Source organism: Scophthalmus maximus, chromosome 1 (assembly GCF_022379125.1).
Source record: "Scophthalmus maximus strain ysfricsl-2021 chromosome 1, ASM2237912v1, whole genome shotgun sequence".
NCBI lineage: Eukaryota > Metazoa > Chordata > Actinopteri > Pleuronectiformes > Scophthalmidae > Scophthalmus > Scophthalmus maximus.
This window is the reverse complement of record NC_061515.1, coordinates 3155530-3173445: the sequence shown is the minus strand read 5'-3', so window position 1 is coordinate 3173445 and position 17916 is coordinate 3155530. Positions and strand designations below refer to the sequence as shown.

The 17916-nt window shown below is 45.8% G+C and overlaps 1 protein-coding gene across 2 annotated transcripts; it reads left to right on the top strand.

Moving 5' to 3' along the window:
- The first annotated feature begins 72 nt into the window (after positions 1 to 72).
- On the top strand, positions 73 to 17520 carry mms22l (MMS22-like, DNA repair protein). Of its 2 annotated transcripts, none has more exons than XM_035638115.2 (26): positions 73 to 206; positions 1376 to 1573; positions 1792 to 1917; positions 2106 to 2158; positions 2544 to 2631; positions 2757 to 2934; positions 3142 to 3235; positions 3381 to 3511; positions 3687 to 3803; positions 3891 to 4067; positions 4337 to 4399; positions 4632 to 4751; positions 5145 to 5380; positions 7668 to 7884; positions 7968 to 8257; positions 11502 to 11683; positions 12049 to 12199; positions 13051 to 13175; positions 14087 to 14229; positions 14588 to 14744; positions 14877 to 15022; positions 15184 to 15395; positions 15646 to 15812; positions 16355 to 16451; positions 16733 to 16900; positions 17084 to 17520. In XM_035638115.2, exons 2-26 carry the CDS (start codon positions 1401 to 1403, stop codon positions 17157 to 17159), a joined length of 3687 nt encoding a protein of 1228 aa, XP_035494008.1. In that variant the 5' UTR covers positions 73 to 206; positions 1376 to 1400; the 3' UTR covers positions 17160 to 17520. The 2 variants fall into 2 exon arrangements, with proteins under 2 accessions (XP_035494008.1, XP_035494016.1); XM_035638123.2 differs by having other exon boundaries at positions 103 to 206; positions 1351 to 1573.
- Positions 17521 to 17916: the final 396 nt, after the last annotated feature.

Below are 17916 nucleotides of genomic sequence, written 5' to 3'. Positions count from 1 at the left end.
GTGCGCTGATGGGTTGACTCGAACGGGGCCACGCCCACTGGGAAACTTCCGACCACTCGTGGGGCGCGGGGCGAGTGCGCGCATGCGTCGTGTCAACGCGCGGGAGCGACACAAAAATCCAAACAATGGCGTCGTGACGGCGGTGTTTACATGAGTCCCGTACACCTCTACGGAATATAACACGGAATAGGAGGCAGGAATAAAAGGTTTGTCGGTGTTTCAGCCGCATTTTGTTGTTTCACGAGTCGCTGCTGTGTTTAGTTTGCAAATTAGAACTTCCGCTGTTTCAGATCACTGAGGCAAACTGTATTTAGGACGAGCAGACATTACCGAAGAGGCAGCATACTGTTATGGCGATGACGTACATAGCTAAAAAGATAACTGACATATATGTATTATTACTGCCATGTCCCTAAGACTGCATATAAGGTGCAGTCACTTCAGGTTTGATAGTTGTATTATGTAATTTTGGTGTTTCTTTTGCTGTTGTTGTTGTTGTTGTTGTTGTTGTTGTTGTCTTTTGTCATGTGTCTAATCTCTGTGCCTTTAAATTGCCCCTCGAGGACAAATAAAGTTTCCTTGAATTGAATTGAATTGAATTTTTTAAGCCAGCTCCCGTTGCAGCCTGTTGATTTGAAGCGACGAGACACAATTTTTTTTATGATTTTGAATGTTATTTTAATTGAAAACATGCTATATCCCATACTGTACAGCTGTCAGCTTACTAATAACAGCTGTTTTTACCAAAACCCTAATGATTTCACTTTTATGTCGTGTTATTTTGTGTAGTGTGTGTGTGTGTGTGTGTGTGTGTTGTGTAAAACCCCTGTACATATTTATACTCACTGTACTGTTATGACGTCAGTTTGAGACAACTTTTTTCCTCCGACGTGGAGCAATTATCGTGTTGGATGTAGCCGTTAGAAGACGGTCAACTGTGGCCATGGAGGGCTGCATGTGATCAGCAGCAATACTCAGATTACAGTGACATTAATGGACACAAGCTGTGCCATGAAAACGTCCAGAGCAATACACCAGCAGCAGCAGAAGGATCCATACTGTCGTTGCTAAATTCTGATCCTACAATCTGCAGCCTCAGCAGAAATCCAGACTCATAGGACCAGGTTGCATTTTTGTTTTTGGTGAACCTGTGTCCACTGCAGGTTCAGATTCCTGAGTGAAATCAGATGTGGTCTTTTTTTGCTGTTGTAGAGACCATTCACCTCAGTGTTCAACTTGTTGCACATTCTGAGATGCTTTTTTCAGCTGGGTGTACCTAATAAATTGCCAACCGAGTAACACCAGTTACATGTCACTTCTTTACTCTGTAACACTCTGTCATGTGCTCAGCACGGTGTTCTTTTGCCATTAAAAGGTGATATCGAGTCTGCGCGGACAACATGGCAGACGAATTCAGCCAATCCCTCACTCCACCGGTGTCCCCCTTTGCGGCAGACAGCCTGTGTGAGCTAGCTCCGGCCCCGCCGCCTTGTTTCTGCTGCTCCTCCACAAAGGACGACCCCACTGGAGCACTCTCCACGGAGGGATACACTGCCAGAGGCTCGGTGAAACGGTAAGGTCACTGTCAATTAACATCACAAAAAAATTCAGATGCTCAGTTTCCTGAGTATCATTCTTTTAGTCATTTTGCTGGAAACACATAGTGCTGTTGCTTTTTTTGGTTGTTTTCAAAGGTCAGTTTTTGATACTTTAAGCATCTCAAATTAAATGCCATCTTAACTGGGTGGCAGGTGAATAAAGTTTACGGATGTGACTGCATCCTCTCTGTAGGCTGCTGCTGCATCTTGATCCAGCCCCTGCAGAGTATGAGACAGACACAGTGGAGATTTTTGGCTTCCCCTGGGTAACTGAGACGGCACTGGTAGAATCTACAAAGGTTCTCTTTGGACTCTTCAGGTAAAACAGATATTAGCTTTTTAAATTTAAAAAAAACATTTTAAAGTGAATTTATGTTGCCACCACCATCCTAATCTGAATGTCATTTTCGCAAAGGAGCTCATGCTGAGTGAGCTCCTTTGTGAAAATGTCCACTATGGTATTCATGCACATATCAGTGGTTTTGTTTGCTCTTTCTTATATTTCAGACAAAAGGTTTATAGGTTGGAGACCTTGGTGCAGTCCAGCTCACATGACTTTGGTAAGCTTGTATATATATATACATACTATGTAAAACCATGTTCGGCTATTTATCAGGCTATTAGCTTCCATGTGAGCATTTTGTATTTCACAGTCATCATTGTTTGCCCACATTAACAGGTGTCTTATGTCTATTAAGAAACTCTATACTGTAGTGCATACAGGGTTGTGGTTTTAAGATATCAGATGCTCAATGTAAATTTTACCATCCAATAGGCTCCCTCAGAAATTTCACACACTGTCAGTATTTGCCTATCCCTTGTTTCAAAAAGAGATTGTTGGGCTGAACTCTAGTGTCTGAGTCATGTCAGATATCTGAAACTGTGTGTCTGTTTTGCATAAGAAAGAATTATGAATAACCCTACAGTATTCATCATGTGTTTTAGGTCAAGCGGGTAACCTCCACTATGAAGCAGATGACCTCAGACAACAGTGTGTTACATTTCTTCAATTTGTCAAAGTCTTCTTGCACAGGTAATTACGCTTTGTAGTTAATGTCAAAACTGTGACCACTACTTGACACATTCTGCGTTCAGCTCCTTTCACTTACTGTTTGTTTGATTTATTTTGACATGCATGTCCATTTGTATCATGTCCAGATATCTGGAACCCTCCATCTCCCTGGATGCAAGTCCATCGCACCCCTACGAGGAACTGGAGGCCCAGCTCCCCTCTGCTCTTTTGGAGGAGCTGTTTGGCATCACTCTCCTCATAGGACGACTCAAAGACCTGCCTACCAACGTTCAGAGTGCCTTCACTATACAGAACCAAGGAAAGGTACAACTAAATATTGAGACCTGACTCTACTGCATGCACTCAACGAGCTGTTAATTAGGCGAGTGTATGTAAAGTATACTTACTTAGGCATAATCGAAATAATCTGATAACTGTTTTGAGGAATTACTAATATAACCAGATTATTTTCATGACCTCTTAACTTAAGAGTTCCCACCCTGTAATGATTTTTCTTGATTCTCTGCACAGATTTTTCCTCCCTCGTGGCATTTGTTACACCTTCATCTCGACATCCACTGGTCGGTCCTGGAGATCCTCCACCTACTTAGTTACAAGATGCAAGGTATGTGTCGGGTCCCTGCACCAGAATACCCCCAGACAGCTAGCTGAGACTGAAGATATTGAAATTCGAGACATGTTTTGTGTGAAGTATTGTCGGGCATTATCTTTGAAGCCTTTTTGTGATTTTTACCTGTTCGTCTCCTCAGGCCAGGTGGTGTATGCCCACCAGTTTGTGAACCTGACAGGAGAGAACCTGACTGATGCCAGTCTGTTTGAAGAGCACCTGTGCAGTCTGCTGTGTGACCTTACTGGTCTGGCCATAGGCAAATACAGCAAGGTGGGCGGCTGGCCACAAACCACCACACTTTGCTATTTTCAGTGGTTATTTGTAGCTGAAACTATTACTGATACTGTGATATGATGTAATAACATTCAGTTAGTGGTTAGTGATGGAAACCACTATAGAGTTGCAGTTGGGAGCTTACTGTGTTATGGATCCTGTTGATTTGTAGGTGAGGCCTACAGAGGCGCTGAGCAGCAATCACTACCTCTGCTCCTGCACCAAAGAACTGTGGGTCCTACTCATGCACCTACTGGAATACAGGAAGAAAGTGTTGCACACCACACAGGTAACACACAAATACATACACGTTCAGTCACGATAAAATTTGACTGTTCTGAATTAACCAACATGTGTTTTTCCATTATCCTCCCAGTCTTTTTGGAGCTACATGAACGAGTTGCTGAGGCCTCTGGTTTCAGGGAAACCTGCAGCAGAACACTTCGGTGGCCTCCCCACTCACTGCAAAGACCCTCTGGGATTCACATGGTGGCTGCTCACACATTTAGCAATGTTAGGCCAGTACAGTCGTAATGGCACGTTCCAGAATGAGGTAAGTGACTGAATCGCAATATTGTAGTCACCTGCAGATGTTACGCTGCAAAAAGCCTGGGCGTCAATATAATCACAGGGTTTTGACTTCTTAGGAGATATGTTGCTGGCTAGAAAGTCTAGATATTAATTGTCAAGAAAATTGTTTTAAATATTTGTATATTTAACTAAATCACATACATTTGTCCTCTCAGACGCTTAACTAATCTTTTAAATCCAAGACTTCATTTAATCATTTTCTCATCTCATCTCATTTTATTTGACCCACAGAAATATCTGGACAATAACTGGGCTTTCGTGGAAGAGTTGCTCAAGTTAACTTGCAATCCCAAGGTCAGCACTGCTTCTACTTCAACTAACCTTTCACATTCACTGTTTTTTAAATATTATTTTTAGACAAACATTTTTTAGAAATATCATGCTAAATTAAACACGGTGTGTGTGTGTGTGTGTGTGTGTGTGTGTGTGTGTGTGTGTGTGTGTGTGTGTGTGTGTGTGTGTGTGTGTGTGTGTGTGTGTGTGTGTGTGTGTGTGTGTGTGTGTGTGTGTGTGTGTGTAATTACAGGGAGGTCTAGCAGAGGAGCAGGTTAGGATGCATGTCCACTGTTGTCTCAGTCTCTGTCTGCTGTGGGAACCAAGCACCAGCGCTGTCTCCACTCTTTGGGACTATTACAGCAAGAATCTGGTGAGGATAATAAGCCTCTAGAGGAAAGTTGGACTTAAATCCCACGGTCTCTTGATTCTATAATACAGACAGTAAAGTCGCACAAATTTGATGTAACTCCTTTCTAAGCGAATCTGATATAATCAGACCACTTTTAGTCTTCAGTGTTCCGCTTTGTGTTGTTGTTGTCATTGTAATAGCTTTACTTTATATGAGGACGACAGGGATTATTTCTTATCTCTGATCGTTTTGATTGTTTATACAAGGCGCATTATATTTGTTGTTTTTATTATGAATTACAGTAAATATTTCTTCTTTCTCATGTTATTATAAAGTACGGTGAGCAGCACCATTTTCCTTTAGGTTATGACAAATGCCTGTAGCGTTCCATTATCTTTGTTCCCTCCACTCCAGAGCGCCTCCTTCACTGTGCCCTGGCTCGGGATGTCTGGCCTGGGCACTCTGTGCAAGACGCCGCTGGCTCTGTCGGAGCAGGCCCGCAGCTGCTGCTCCCCCTCTCCCCTCCACTCTCCAGGACACACCCAGCTCTACCGCTCAGCCAACTCCTTCCACATCTTCCTTCGAGTGTTGGCCCTGTGCCTCGCCCAGGACAGGGCTGGTGGAGTCCCACAGAGACAGATCAAAGGAAGGTAAAGGATGGAGAGAAGTCTGGAAGGCTTTTGTAGTTCTCCCGCTCTCTTCACATTCACTGCCACCCTGAAAAAATAGGACCAGTCAGTCAACTCGACACCACACACATACATGGGGTTTTGAAGGGAAAACCTTGTGTGGAGGCAGCGAGCAATGATTATTAATCAGGACAAGGCTTTGTAGGATTCTCAATCTTCATGTGTGTGTGTGTGTGTGTGTGTGTTTGTGTCGGTGCATACTCACATGAATGTGCAACGTGCTTGTATCATGCTTTTCAGTCTTGTTTGTGTGGGTGCCAGGTGCGCCGCAGTCTCCCAATACGTCTTTGATATTTACCCAGGCCCCCCAGTGGAGCAGGTGTCTCAGGAGTCAACCACCTGCTCTTCAGAACAGACCAGAGCCAAGGAGCCTCCTACTGATGCACACACACACACACTGTGCACCTGCTCCCTAGAGCGGTGACATGGTTTCAGAGTGTGTGTATGTGTGGCCGTTGGATGGAGTGAGAGTGTGTATGTCTTTGTGATGGAAAGTAAGGAAACAGAGGAAAGATCACAGGTTGTGTACATCAGAATCGAGCGCTGGATCTTCGTATATCCCCGGTCGGCCGGGTGCCAGAGAGCGGCAGCCATAGATAAATCCGCCTAATGACTTCCCTCTGTCTGGAATGTGCTCAGTAGCACGGCAGACACGAGGGCTAATTAGCTAACGAGCGTGGCGGTTAATTCGCCTTAACGAAGCTGTGTTGGTTTCCAACACGGATAGAGAGGGGAGCTTGGTTGGTGGGGGAGTGGGGGGTGGTAAGCAGTCTGGCATGAGCCAGGGTGGGCTGGGACAGATCCAGACCCCCCCCCCCCCCCCACCCCCTTCCACCAAAACTACCACCGCTGCCTCCTCTACCCCCCCTCTCAGGAGGCGTGAGGCTCGCTCACTGTATTGCTACAGCGTTTCAGGCAGCTTTCCCACTCCTGGCCTGGCTCTGCGGGACACCCGCGACCACCGCATTAATGGGATCGACTGTGAGCGTGTTGATCTCCAACACAGGGAGTTAGGAGCATCTGCTCGACTCCGGGGGAAAAAAAAGAAAAAAGAAAGCTGTCCCGAATAAACAAACAGACATGCAGGTTGGACGGGGGGCACACTCCTCCTGCTGCCTCCCAGTACGCTGCTTTATATCCCTGTTACATATTACACATTCATCTATTTAAATCTCCCTCCCCTCACACTCTGACTGCGTGCTTGGCCATCTTCCTCTTTCCTTTTGCGAGTCCTCTGTGGGTGTAACTAATCTGATATCGGTGTTAACCTGGTCTTTCTCAAGTCCTCTCTCCTGTTTTTTTTTGTTTGTTTTTTTTTCCTCCACACCTTTATATCAGTCATACTTCTCTTACCCCGAGCTTGTCTCTGGATGCTCACTGTTTGTGTTTTGACCCAAACAGTGGCTTCACTCACCTGTGTGGGCTGCATCAGTATTTGGGAGGTGGGATGGAAAAGAGGATGGCTCCAGCCTTGTGTGTTTTCCTGCCAGGCGAGCAAGGTGTGTGTGTGTGTGTGTGTGTGTGTGTGTGTGTGTGTGTGTGTGTGTGTGTGTGTGTGTGTGTGTGTGTGTGTGTGTGTGTGTGTGTGTGTGTGTGTGTGTGTGTGTGTGTGTGTGTGTGTGTGTGTGTGTGTGTGTGTGTGTGTGTGTGTGGTGGTTTTATTGATCTCTCTCTGGTGTTGCAGTAAATTGGTTTGGCTGTAGAGAGAGGGACCAAGCGGCTACTGCTGTGTGTCTGAGTGTCTCTGACATTTAACATGATCTTTAAAGGCATTTCTCCACAGTGCCCGCAGGATCTAACAGCGTGCTGGGTGGTTCTCTATTCTTCCTCCATCTCCCGCTTTTTCTTTCTCTCTCACACACACACATGCACACACAGACACACACACACAGACACACACACACACACACACACTGGACACACACACACTGGACACACACACACTGGACACACACATTGGCTGGGCAGCCCAGCCTCTCCCCTGGAGCTGAGAGGGTGATGGGGGCAGGTGGTGGGGTGCGTGGGAGGGGTGGGGGGTTGTTAGAAAGTTCTTTTAGTCAGTATTCAGTAAATCAGGAGGCTCCAGTAGAGCAAATCACATCTGACGAGTTGGTCTGTGGAAGTGAAGGAATCCACTAACATACTGTTTAAAAAAGAATAAGTGATATTGATATTGTAAACTTTTTCTTTTAGCTGACTATCTCTTTTTTCTTCCCCCCCTCAATTCTCCTCAACTATTTATCTCCAGGATTTACTCTAAGTTCTCCTCGAAGAAGATGCAGGAGCTGTCGGAGGCGGGTCTCATGAACTTCCTGCTGCTGTTCCTGGTGGTGGCCCGACAGAGCGAGCTGGAGGACGTGGCCAGCCGAGCCTGCGAGTTGCTGGGCTTTCTGCCCTCTAACTGCCCCACGGGGCACCGCACCCTTGTCTGGAGGGGACAGCTGTCACTGCTGTTGCTATTCCAGGTATGTTCAATAAGCAGAAGAAAATCACAGAATATAAATCCTACATTATTAAAATTATTGATATCACGGGATTTGTGTTCAAGGAGAGGGGCCTGGACGTCGGTGCCCAGGCTAGCTGGCTGGCCTCCTCCTTCAGTGAGACGGCCAAAGAGTTCTACAACAAGACCACGGAGGTCTCTCGCAGACTTGCCCTCTGGGGGCCGCTCGGATCCTACCTGGATGGCTTGTCCGAGGTGTTTGAGATGAGCACCAGTCTCAGCCTATCGGAGGAAAAGCTGCTCAACGAAGGGTTTGATTGGCTGCTGCCCGCCTGCCGCCAGACGGAGCTGAATTCAGCCTTGGGCTGTCTGCAGGTTGTCCTCGCCCAGCTAAGGTGAGACAACTGGTGTAAATACGCACCAACTCCCAGGTATCTCATACCTTTGCTCATTTTCGCCAATTTTTCTCTCTTTCACACGTTCAGACAAATATTTTCTGGCCAAGGCCGAGCTATCTCAGTGTCCACTGCAGAGGAGAAACATTCCTTTTTGCTCATCTCAGGCCAGGCCAGAGTCCACTCACATCCCATACTGACAAAAGGTGGATTGTGCTGTCAGCAGGAATGAGTGTCTGTAAAGACCCTATGTTGTGTTGAGGCCCCCTGTTGGTCTCAGGAGCCCTTGTGGCCTCCAGGTCACCCCTCACCAGGTGCTGCCAGAGCCCTGAGTAGCGTTACAGGCCCGAGAGAGCCTCCACGGACCCTCCTGTGGTCCTGGGGATGGCGGCAATGCTGTGGGCCTATTGAGAATCGGTGGTCAGTAGGGCGTCGGGACGGGTTCAGCCATAGGACACAGGTGTTGGTTACATGAATGACCCCAGCAGAGGGTCAGTTCAGCTGCAGCTGACACAGTCTCTGTTTATGTGGGGAGGGAGAGGTGGGAACAGCGGTGACGGAAGATAAAACTCAGGCGAGAGTGTGAAGAAGAAGTGAGAAATGATGAAGTGGTCTTTAGGTGCATAGGAAATTCATCCAAGTTATAACCCTTTGCTTCTCAATGATCCCATTATAATATCAAGGAGGACTGTGTGACCTAAGGACACAAGAGATAAAAGCACAAACATTTAGGGAAGCTCGCAAAAACTAGAAATGCAAAACCTATTCAAATAAGCTAAACAAACTAAAGAACACAAAAAACTACTAAATGACTTAATAGCTCGAGAACATACAGATGCACCTGCCCGACCATGAGATTTTATGCATGTAACTTCACCTAATTTCCTCTGGCATTTTTGGACCGAAACGGTGAAGCTGTGAAGCCAGAAAACCAAAATAATAAGCAGAAAGACACCAAAACACTCCATAAGGCTGAAAAGAAGCTTCTGTGTCCACTGGTGATGATCTAGGTTTCATCACTACGAGCAACACATTATAAATTCAGTCATTTTGTTGTTCAAATATGAGGAAACTGACCCATTAGTTTAAAAAACTTTATGATTTTTAATACTCAGTGCTGCAGAAATGGTTCCAGTAAAGTATTGAGGTTTGATACTCAGCGTTTGTATCCCCGTCTTTGCTGTATTTGTCAATATGCATGTGATATCTTAAATTGTTTTCATGCCCATATCATATACTGTATGTGGACAGTATTACATTTGTGTTTTGTGTTGGTGAGCACTGAAAGTACAACTGCAGTTTAATATTTACACTACTTACGAATTGTGCTGAAACACTAGAATGAGGACATTAACCTAGGTGTTACCAGGCCTCTCTCTCTCCGTTTTGTGTTGGTGTATGATTGCTCTAATTCTCCAGTGTATAAATTCCACCCTGTACACGCAGACCCACAGACCTGCCCACACACACACACACACAAAAGAGAAACACTAACCCGAGTGTTCGCCTCTCTTATCTCTCCATTAACACAGTATCTGGTTAGCTCTACTAATTCCCAAACTTCCCATCTCGTATCTCGGGGGTTGGAGGGCACACATTTGCACATTAATGGCCGAGGAGAGGCAGAAGAAGAAGAAGAAGAGAACTCCCATAGGCGCTCTGTGTTATGGCCCGGACCGCACTGACCTATTTAACCAAATAAAAAAAAAATACCATGCTCCCTCTTTCCAATTCCATCCCAACAAATTAAACATAATTCTTGGGCCTGGCAAATTCTCAGTACGTCTTTGTGACTAATGCCTCTTCTGTGACACAATTAAAGGATAATTATTTAGCCTCGCAAATTTTTGCCTGTGCATCATTATATCTATTAAGAACAAGTGTGGAATATGCAAACATTAAGGGAATTACCCTGCCAACGGCTGAGGCGATGGAGGGGTCCAAACAGTCATTCTTGATAGCAATCGCCATGGTGCCGAGGCAAGAAGCCGGTCCCTGGCATAATTCCTCCGTTTGATTCCTTCCCATGACCCTCTGCTGTGGGACTGTGGGACGGTGAGTGTGGGTGGTACTGGTTGCCGAGGCGAGCTGACATTGGCAACCCCTGTTGGATCAGTTTTCGCTCAAAACAATTAATCCCCGTCTCGTTGATTTGATCAAAATACAAGCCTCCCTGTTAACCAGATGTTGAGCCTTTATTTTCAAAGATAAGGACACGTTTACACCGTCACACCAACACATTTTCATAGTGATGGATGGATCATTTTAAGGAGAAGGTGGACATTGGGTGTTTGTCCGGGTTGTCCCTCTCTGTCTGTCTCCCTGTCTGTCATTATTAGGATGCCGTGTGTCTGCAGTTGGGGGGAAGGGGTTAAACGGGAACCAACACACCAACGGGAGCCCCGGTTGGTGTGTTGGTGTTGTGTTTGTGTGTAAACGCTGTAAGAAGCCGCAGTGAGGAGGATTAAGTGGGGTCTCTGACGATGTCTTGTACAATAACGGTTGATGGGTGTGAAAGGCCCATTCCCGCTGTAGTAACGAGGCTAATGAATTCAGACTCTAATCGATTGTCTCAGCTCTCCCTGGATTAGATGCAACCTTGCTGGAAGGGAAGGCACAGTCGAGGTGTGTGTATGTGTGTGTTTGTACCATTGTGGGAGACGAGAGTGCATGGTTGAGGATTTAAGGGGGGGGTTTGCTAGTTCCTCTGTGCTTTCCTCCTCTCCCAGCACACCTCATACCCCGCATCCCTGCCACCCCCCATCTGGGCGACTAAGGGGGGACAGGAGGATCATCTCCAGTCTAAATGAGATTACAGCTCCTTCAGCTGCTTATCTGGGCTAATGCCAGCCACTGTGGGGCTGCTTGTAGCGGCTGGGGCCAGGGCCAGGGATGAGCCAGAAGAGCCAAAGTATAGTCTGTGTACAGGGGATCAGCATTAGGCTCCACTCTATGGCTATAATATCCTCCTCGCCTTCCCCACCTCCACTTCCATGCAGTCCTGCTCCACACTGCAGCGCACCGCCGCACCAGTAATCCCCCAGGAGAGAAGAGAGGGAAAACACATGAAGAACTGGTGAAAAGACAGGAACAGGGGAGCGAAGAGGATTTGAGAAAGTAGAGGGTGGAGTTGGGGAGGGGTGTGGGGTTGTGAGCATTGTACACAAGAGGGAGCACTGTGTTTGGATTTTGCATTGGTTTATATTTGTTTATCTGCTTTCTTTGTATATCCGTGTCCTTCCAGACGGGTCCATCAGCGCAGTGTCCAGTCGGCGCCTACCACGGCCTGGGCTCCTGCCACCGGCAGTGTGGTGAAAGAGCGCCACCTAGCGGTAGCAGCGGCCCTCTGGGCGCACTTCTTCCCCTTCCTGCGCAGCCTACGCCTCTCGCAGACCCCCCCGGCACAGCTGGCAGATGCTGCTGCGGGTCAGTAAACGCCCACTGGGAGTAAAAAAGAGACACAGAGTAGAGGGAAGAGAAAGAAGGCTGAGAGAGAAGAGGTGGGGGAGAGCAGAGAGAGTTTCAGACGAGAGTTCAACTGAATTTGTGACGGACAATTGCTCATGATTTTGAGTTAATGCCACCATTTCACATGACGGCAGAGAATTTAGGCAGTTAGGCAGAGAGTAGACCAATAGTACAGGTAGTTAGGTAGGAAGATAAAATGGTTTTAGGAATGTAACGACTCAGAGAACATGGGGGGAAAAGGTTTTTTAGGACAAATAAATCAGGGCACATCCTTTCTTACGCTGCACCTTCACCATGCATGTGTTCACCTTCATCTCCCTCAGGATTCACCCTGCTCGCCTTTGATCTGCCCAGCTCTGCCCCGCAAGATCTTCAGCCCAACCCAGTCCAGTCCATCATGCAATGCTTTGGCTGGGACGACATGGTTCACCCACTTCTGGTGACTCGCTACCTGCCACATCTGCTCCAAAACAGGTACGGTCACACTTTCCTATCTATTCTAAAAACATCGGGTGAGTCAGATGATAGGATGATGTACCTGTGTACCTGTATCTGCAAAACTGTTGATGTCACGTAGGTCTGTTGGGAATTATATGATTAATAAATTTGTAAGTGAGCATCCTTGGTATTACAAAAAATTGGTTTTAATAAAGAAATTGCACCCATGCCCCTAAACAGAAATAAAAAAAATGTAATGGATCTTCAAAATTACACTCAATTGTCAGTTTCATCCTCGAAGATCCTCTGTGCAACATTATATTCAGTTGCTACACACCTGAATATAAAGGCAGAACAAGGACGCCACTTGTATTTATTGTGTAGAAGCCCCCAACCTGAGCTCTTTCCAAAATGGGATTTATAAAAATTCATGTGAAAATTTAATGAAGTGGTACCACACCTTGGATAGAAATGTTCACCTCCCTCTATTCTTCTAGACTCATCATTAAAAACTGGAAGTCAGCTCACATAAACAAAATCTGATGCCAAGATGCATTTGTGTGGATTCCAGTGTTCATGTATTTTTTTGAAAAAAAACAATGTGGCACAAAAAATGACTTCACGCACGATGAGGCATTAAATGTAAATTTAAGTGCTCACGGTATATGGCTTGTGTTTTCCAACATCCTTCTCCTACTTCTGTGTACACCTTTTGTTTTCCACCTCCTTCTACCTTGTGTTTTTCTTTGTTTATCGGGAACAGGACACTCACCCTGTTGAACGCTTTCTGCATCAACAGTTCACACCAGTAAAAACCCAGTTAGTTGTTTGTATAACTTCATGTGTAAATTTATGCTCAAGTGATTTCTGTCTTCCCTCTTCTAAAGCGAGCTGGTGTCCTCGCTGAGCGGTGTACCGGGTTCGGCACAGAGCCTGTCGGTTAGGGCCTGGTTCCGATGTGTTCTACAGCAGCACCTTCACAAGAACCCAGACGGGTCTGACAGCAGAACAGGTGACACTGATAAATATATATATTGTAAATCTTCAATAATTTCATCAATAACTGCACACATTTGTGACAAATTATGAGATTGAGAGAGTTACATACTATACTTTTACATGAAACACAGGGAATAATAGAGCATTTTGCTAATTAACTAAGTATACCCAAATTCATTTATTTAATTTCAAGTATTTTCATATTGGACTTTTTTTATTTCAGATTTGTACATTTTATGGCCATACCTTTAACTAAGGGGGTAACTTAACTGTAATATGTTTTTTCCCTTGAGGAATTGTTTGGAGCTATAAATAACACTGACAACCCTAGAGGGAATAACATTGTAGGTGATAAACACGACACTCCAGTATCGAGTGTGAAGCAGAGTTTTTGACGCCCATGCATCCCGGGGGCCAGACAGAGTTACAGTGACGGTATTTAAAAAAAAAAGAGGTTTTTAACCTAGAGCTACAGTGTGTAATATTTAGAAGAACTTATTCACAGAAATTGAATATAGTGTCCATAACTAGGTGTTCATTTTTGTATAATTGTGATGTTTTTTCGTCAACTTTGAATGAGTTTAATATAGTGACATGAGGTGGACCCGACCTCCGTGAGAGTCGCCATGTTTGCTACGTCGTGTTGAATGCGGTTGTTGCACAAAACGCTCCAGAATACGTCGCATTCGAGTTGAATTTTCAGATGCTGCCGGAAATGGAATCAGCGGTGCGCCACCATAAAGTGTCCTCTGTCTGTCGCTCAGTTGGTCGCGGTTTGCAACTTAACCACCAGATGCCGCTAGAAAATTACAAAAAATGAAGTCCTTAAGATGCATGAGCCCAACTCAACAATATTCTCCTTATACGATCACGGCTTGTATTTTACCCACTAGGGGATATAAAATTGTCATTTTTTTCGTGCAGCTCGCGCTGTGGAGGAGCAATTGTGTGAGCTGACCCGACTCGTGCTGAGGCTCCCTGAAGTGGACGGCCTCCTGCAGAGAGCCGGCCTCCAGCCCACAGCCACCAGACCGGAGTCCGCTTCGGCCCTGGAGATGTTTATCAAGGTAACACACTGACAAATGCACCAGTGGTATGTTACTGATCCCAGGACGAGTCATCCTTGTGTCTGTGTGTAGTTTGAACGTTTACAGTAAGCCCTGTATTTAAAGTGACTAGACATATTCCTGCTGTGGGAGACATCGCCTGCTGTCAGATTACACCGTAACCCTTTCATGTACCCGAGATGTACCACTTTAGTTTGCAGAAGACGCTTTGCAGTAAAACTATGTTTGCACTAAATGTGCGTTATGCCTAGCAAGTCATCGTTGTCCCATCTGGTCTCTGCTACAGCTGCCTGCATGTACATGCAGAGAGATTTCCATTAGTTTTTTTTTTCTTATCTTCTTTTTCTGATGGTATCAGGCCGTAGGCTGTGTGTACAGTGGACTGCAGGTTCTGTCCGAGCGTTCAGCCATGGTGAGCCGAGCGCTGGACTACATCGGAGACGTCCTGAAGCACATCAAACCCTCTCTGGTTAGCAAGAACCAAGAGGGGCTGCAGCTGGCCTACTGGACTGTTGGTAAATCTGAAGCATGTGCACCTCATATAGAACACACAAATCTACTTTACCATGTAATCCAAATCGCAGGCAGAAGTGAGGACTTGTTACAGATGTGAATATCTCTCTATGTTTCTGTTCTGTGCGATTCAGGCTGCATTGTGAAGCACTGGAGCCCCCTGCTGGCCACATCAAAAGCCCAGCAGCTGCTGTTCCGTATCGTGGATGGGTTGCTGCTTCCGCACAACCTCACACAGCAGGACAAAGCTCTCAGGGACAGCCTGCCGTTGTATCTACAGGTTAGGGGGGAAAAAAAACACTATTGTACGACTGAAACACAAACAGGTCTCAGACAATAAGGCCGTTAGGCATCCCGAAACCCTTTCATCACTCATCCGACTGCAACATGTTCGGAGGTTTTTCATCCTGACGTGTTTTTTTTAATCTTCTGCTCCTGCAGGGTTTGTCGGTGGCCTCCAGCGTCTCTCAGTCGCAGGGTGCCTACCTGAAGCAGCAGCTCCGTTCTGTCACCCGCAGATATCTGGACCATTTCCTCCCCGCCTCGCCTTCCGTGGGCATCATCGCCAACCACCCGGTGCTGCTGGGCGCCTGCGAGGCCAATTCAATCTCCCGGGGGGCAGCGCTGAGGAAGATCATCCTGGAGGTGCTCTGGTGGGTCTTCAGAGCTGGAACGTGGTCTGCCTGTGGTTTACAGATTGTATTTTTTTAATAGCGCTCCTGTCCAGCAAGTCAGTGTATGTACGAGCGTGACTAAAAACTATTTAAAAAAAGAATCTTATCATCACAAACGTAAAGATTCTTTATGATGTGATTTCTTGTCTTCCACATTTTTTAAAATCACACAATTACACGTATCATCCTCAGAACTTAGTTATTAAAAGGCGTCTCTCTGATTCTGCAGCGAGAGCTTCCTGCAGTTTAAAGGTTACACTCCTCCACCTCGCTTGGCCTCATCCCTGATGTTCCTGTCGGAGCTCCTGAGACGAAACGCCGACTCGGACCCCGCCCTCCTCACTTTGCCCCTCCCGTCTTTGCTGCGCTGCTTGATGCTGGTCAACGAACCGCAGGGTAAGAGATCAGAACATACATACGTTTAGTTGTTCTAACCTTTGTGTGTGAGTGTCTTGTGGCTCAGATTGTTCTTCCCCTTATCCTTGCCTTCCATCTGGGAGTCGATGTTTGACAACTGGAATACTTTGAAACTACTCTGTCTTTAGAGGGGTTGGTCTCCACATGCCCTGATACTCTAGTTATTGGTTCCAAACCAATGCTGACATCATAATGTTGCACTGATGCTTCTGATGACGTCATTGAGGCAACTTTGACATGAGCCACAAAAAGGGCAAAGTTCCAATAAATAACCCGTTATGCACGGTGATTGGTGATGAAATAAAAAATATATAATTTTTCCCTCTATGTTTTTGCTTTTGATTTGAATTACTTACTTGTGTTTGTCAGTGAGAAGGTTGCAAACATTGGCGTTAAAAATTTTTTTTTTAAATTGTCAGTGCTCACTTTGATGTTAATTATGAAGACAACAACCATTGTGTGTTAACAGTTATCACTGACGCGCTGTTTGATTTTAATAAGTGTATTTTATCCCCGTGCAGTGAGAAAGATTAGTACAGATGCTCTACAGCTCGTGCTGGAGCGATGTGCTGCTGCGTCTACAGACGGACCGTGTGACCAGATGATCACTGTCCTACGGTAACTGACAATAATGTGTAACAATTAATATTTGTACCTGTACGTGTTACTGTGCCTGCATAGTCTTTATCAGTCTTTGCTTCCTGTGAACAATATGTGTGTGTGTGTGTGTGTGTGTGTGTGTGTGTGTGTGTGTGTGTGTGTGTGTGTGTGTGTGTGTGTGTGTGTGTGTGTGTGTGTGTGTGTGTGTGTGTGTGTGTGTGTGTGTGTGACTATCTTGCATTCAAAACCTGTTCCGTCCTTCGTGGCTCTCACTGTCTGTGCCGTCCCGATGCTCCCAGGTCGTTTGTGGAGGAGAACCAGGGCGTGTACGACAGGCAGGTGTACGGCGCCCTGGAGACAGTGGCTGTGTTAGATCCCTCCGTGGTCCGATCTCTCGTCCCCAGCCTGTCTCTCAGTCTGAGAAACACCGAACACCGGAGAGGACTGGGCAAGAACACCGCCTTGAGGTGAGCGAGTGCATGAATCATATATCCCGGAGGCCACACAGACGGTATTCATAGCCTTAAACTATTTCCATCTTGTCTAGACAGTAAAGAAGTATTGTGTACTGAATTAGAAACATTCTGTAGCTGCATGCGTTATCGAATGTATCCACTAACACGACTGCCCTCATCTCCCCCACGTAACAGGAGTGCATATAGGAAGCTGCTGTCCCTCCTTGGGGAGATTGGACAGGCTGAAATAAGCAGTTTGGAAGTGGACTGAAAAAAAAAAGAGCAACTCCAGGACCTGCAACAGCTCCAAGATACACATTTCCTGATTTGGTCGACCATCAAAAGTGCATTCATCTCATTATTGTGATGTATGAAAACGAAACCACTCGCTAGAAAAACAGCACCACATGCAACTGTGATACATTTCTAAGGATATTTCCAGAGGCCTCATTGTTTTATTTACTGAACTTTTACCTTTTTTTTTAAAATCATAAGCCGACTGTGTTCCAATCATGGACTGTTGAGTCTAATATCGCCAGGTTGTACATAATGTACATATTGTAATTGGTAGACCATAGTATTATTATTATTATTAACTAAATAAAATGTGACAATAAATATGAATGTGCTCATACCTTTGTCAATATACCTTTTTTCCATCTCAGCTGTATAGTTAGAGGTGAAGAGGGATGCGAGCACTGGAGCGAGAGCAGACTATTTGTGCTCCTGCCACAAGGCGCTGGATCCGTTTCTGCTCGCTTGGCACTCAGAATTACAGATTTGATGACAGTCGTGGGCGAGCCCAAAGAGTTCGGCAGCAAAAGAGGAGGAGAAAAAGAAAAAAAGAGCGAGCACAGGAGGGTACTGTTTGTTCCCATTCTTTCTCACAGCAATCTCTGGCAATCCGGCTTTAGTTTGCACCTAATCACACGGAGTCTCACGTCTGTCTCTCACAATCACCGAGTCCCATTTCATGTCATTGCTAGTCATTTTCCAGCCTCATCAAACTGCAGTGCATCTCTTCATCT

What these genes read in the sequence shown, in the direction of transcription:
- mms22l (XM_035638115.2), top strand. Translation starts at nt 1,401, where the DNA reads ATGGCAGACGAATTCAGCCAATCCCTCACTCCACCGGTGTCCCCCTTT. An exon ending in CACTGCTGTTGCTATTCCAG is followed by an intron (nt 7,885 to 7,967) that starts GTATGTTCAATA and finishes TTTGTGTTCAAG; the next exon opens with GAGAGGGGCCTGGACGTCGG. An exon ending in CCCTGGAGATGTTTATCAAG is followed by an intron (nt 14,230 to 14,587) that starts GTAACACACTGA and finishes TGATGGTATCAG; the next exon opens with GCCGTAGGCTGTGTGTACAG.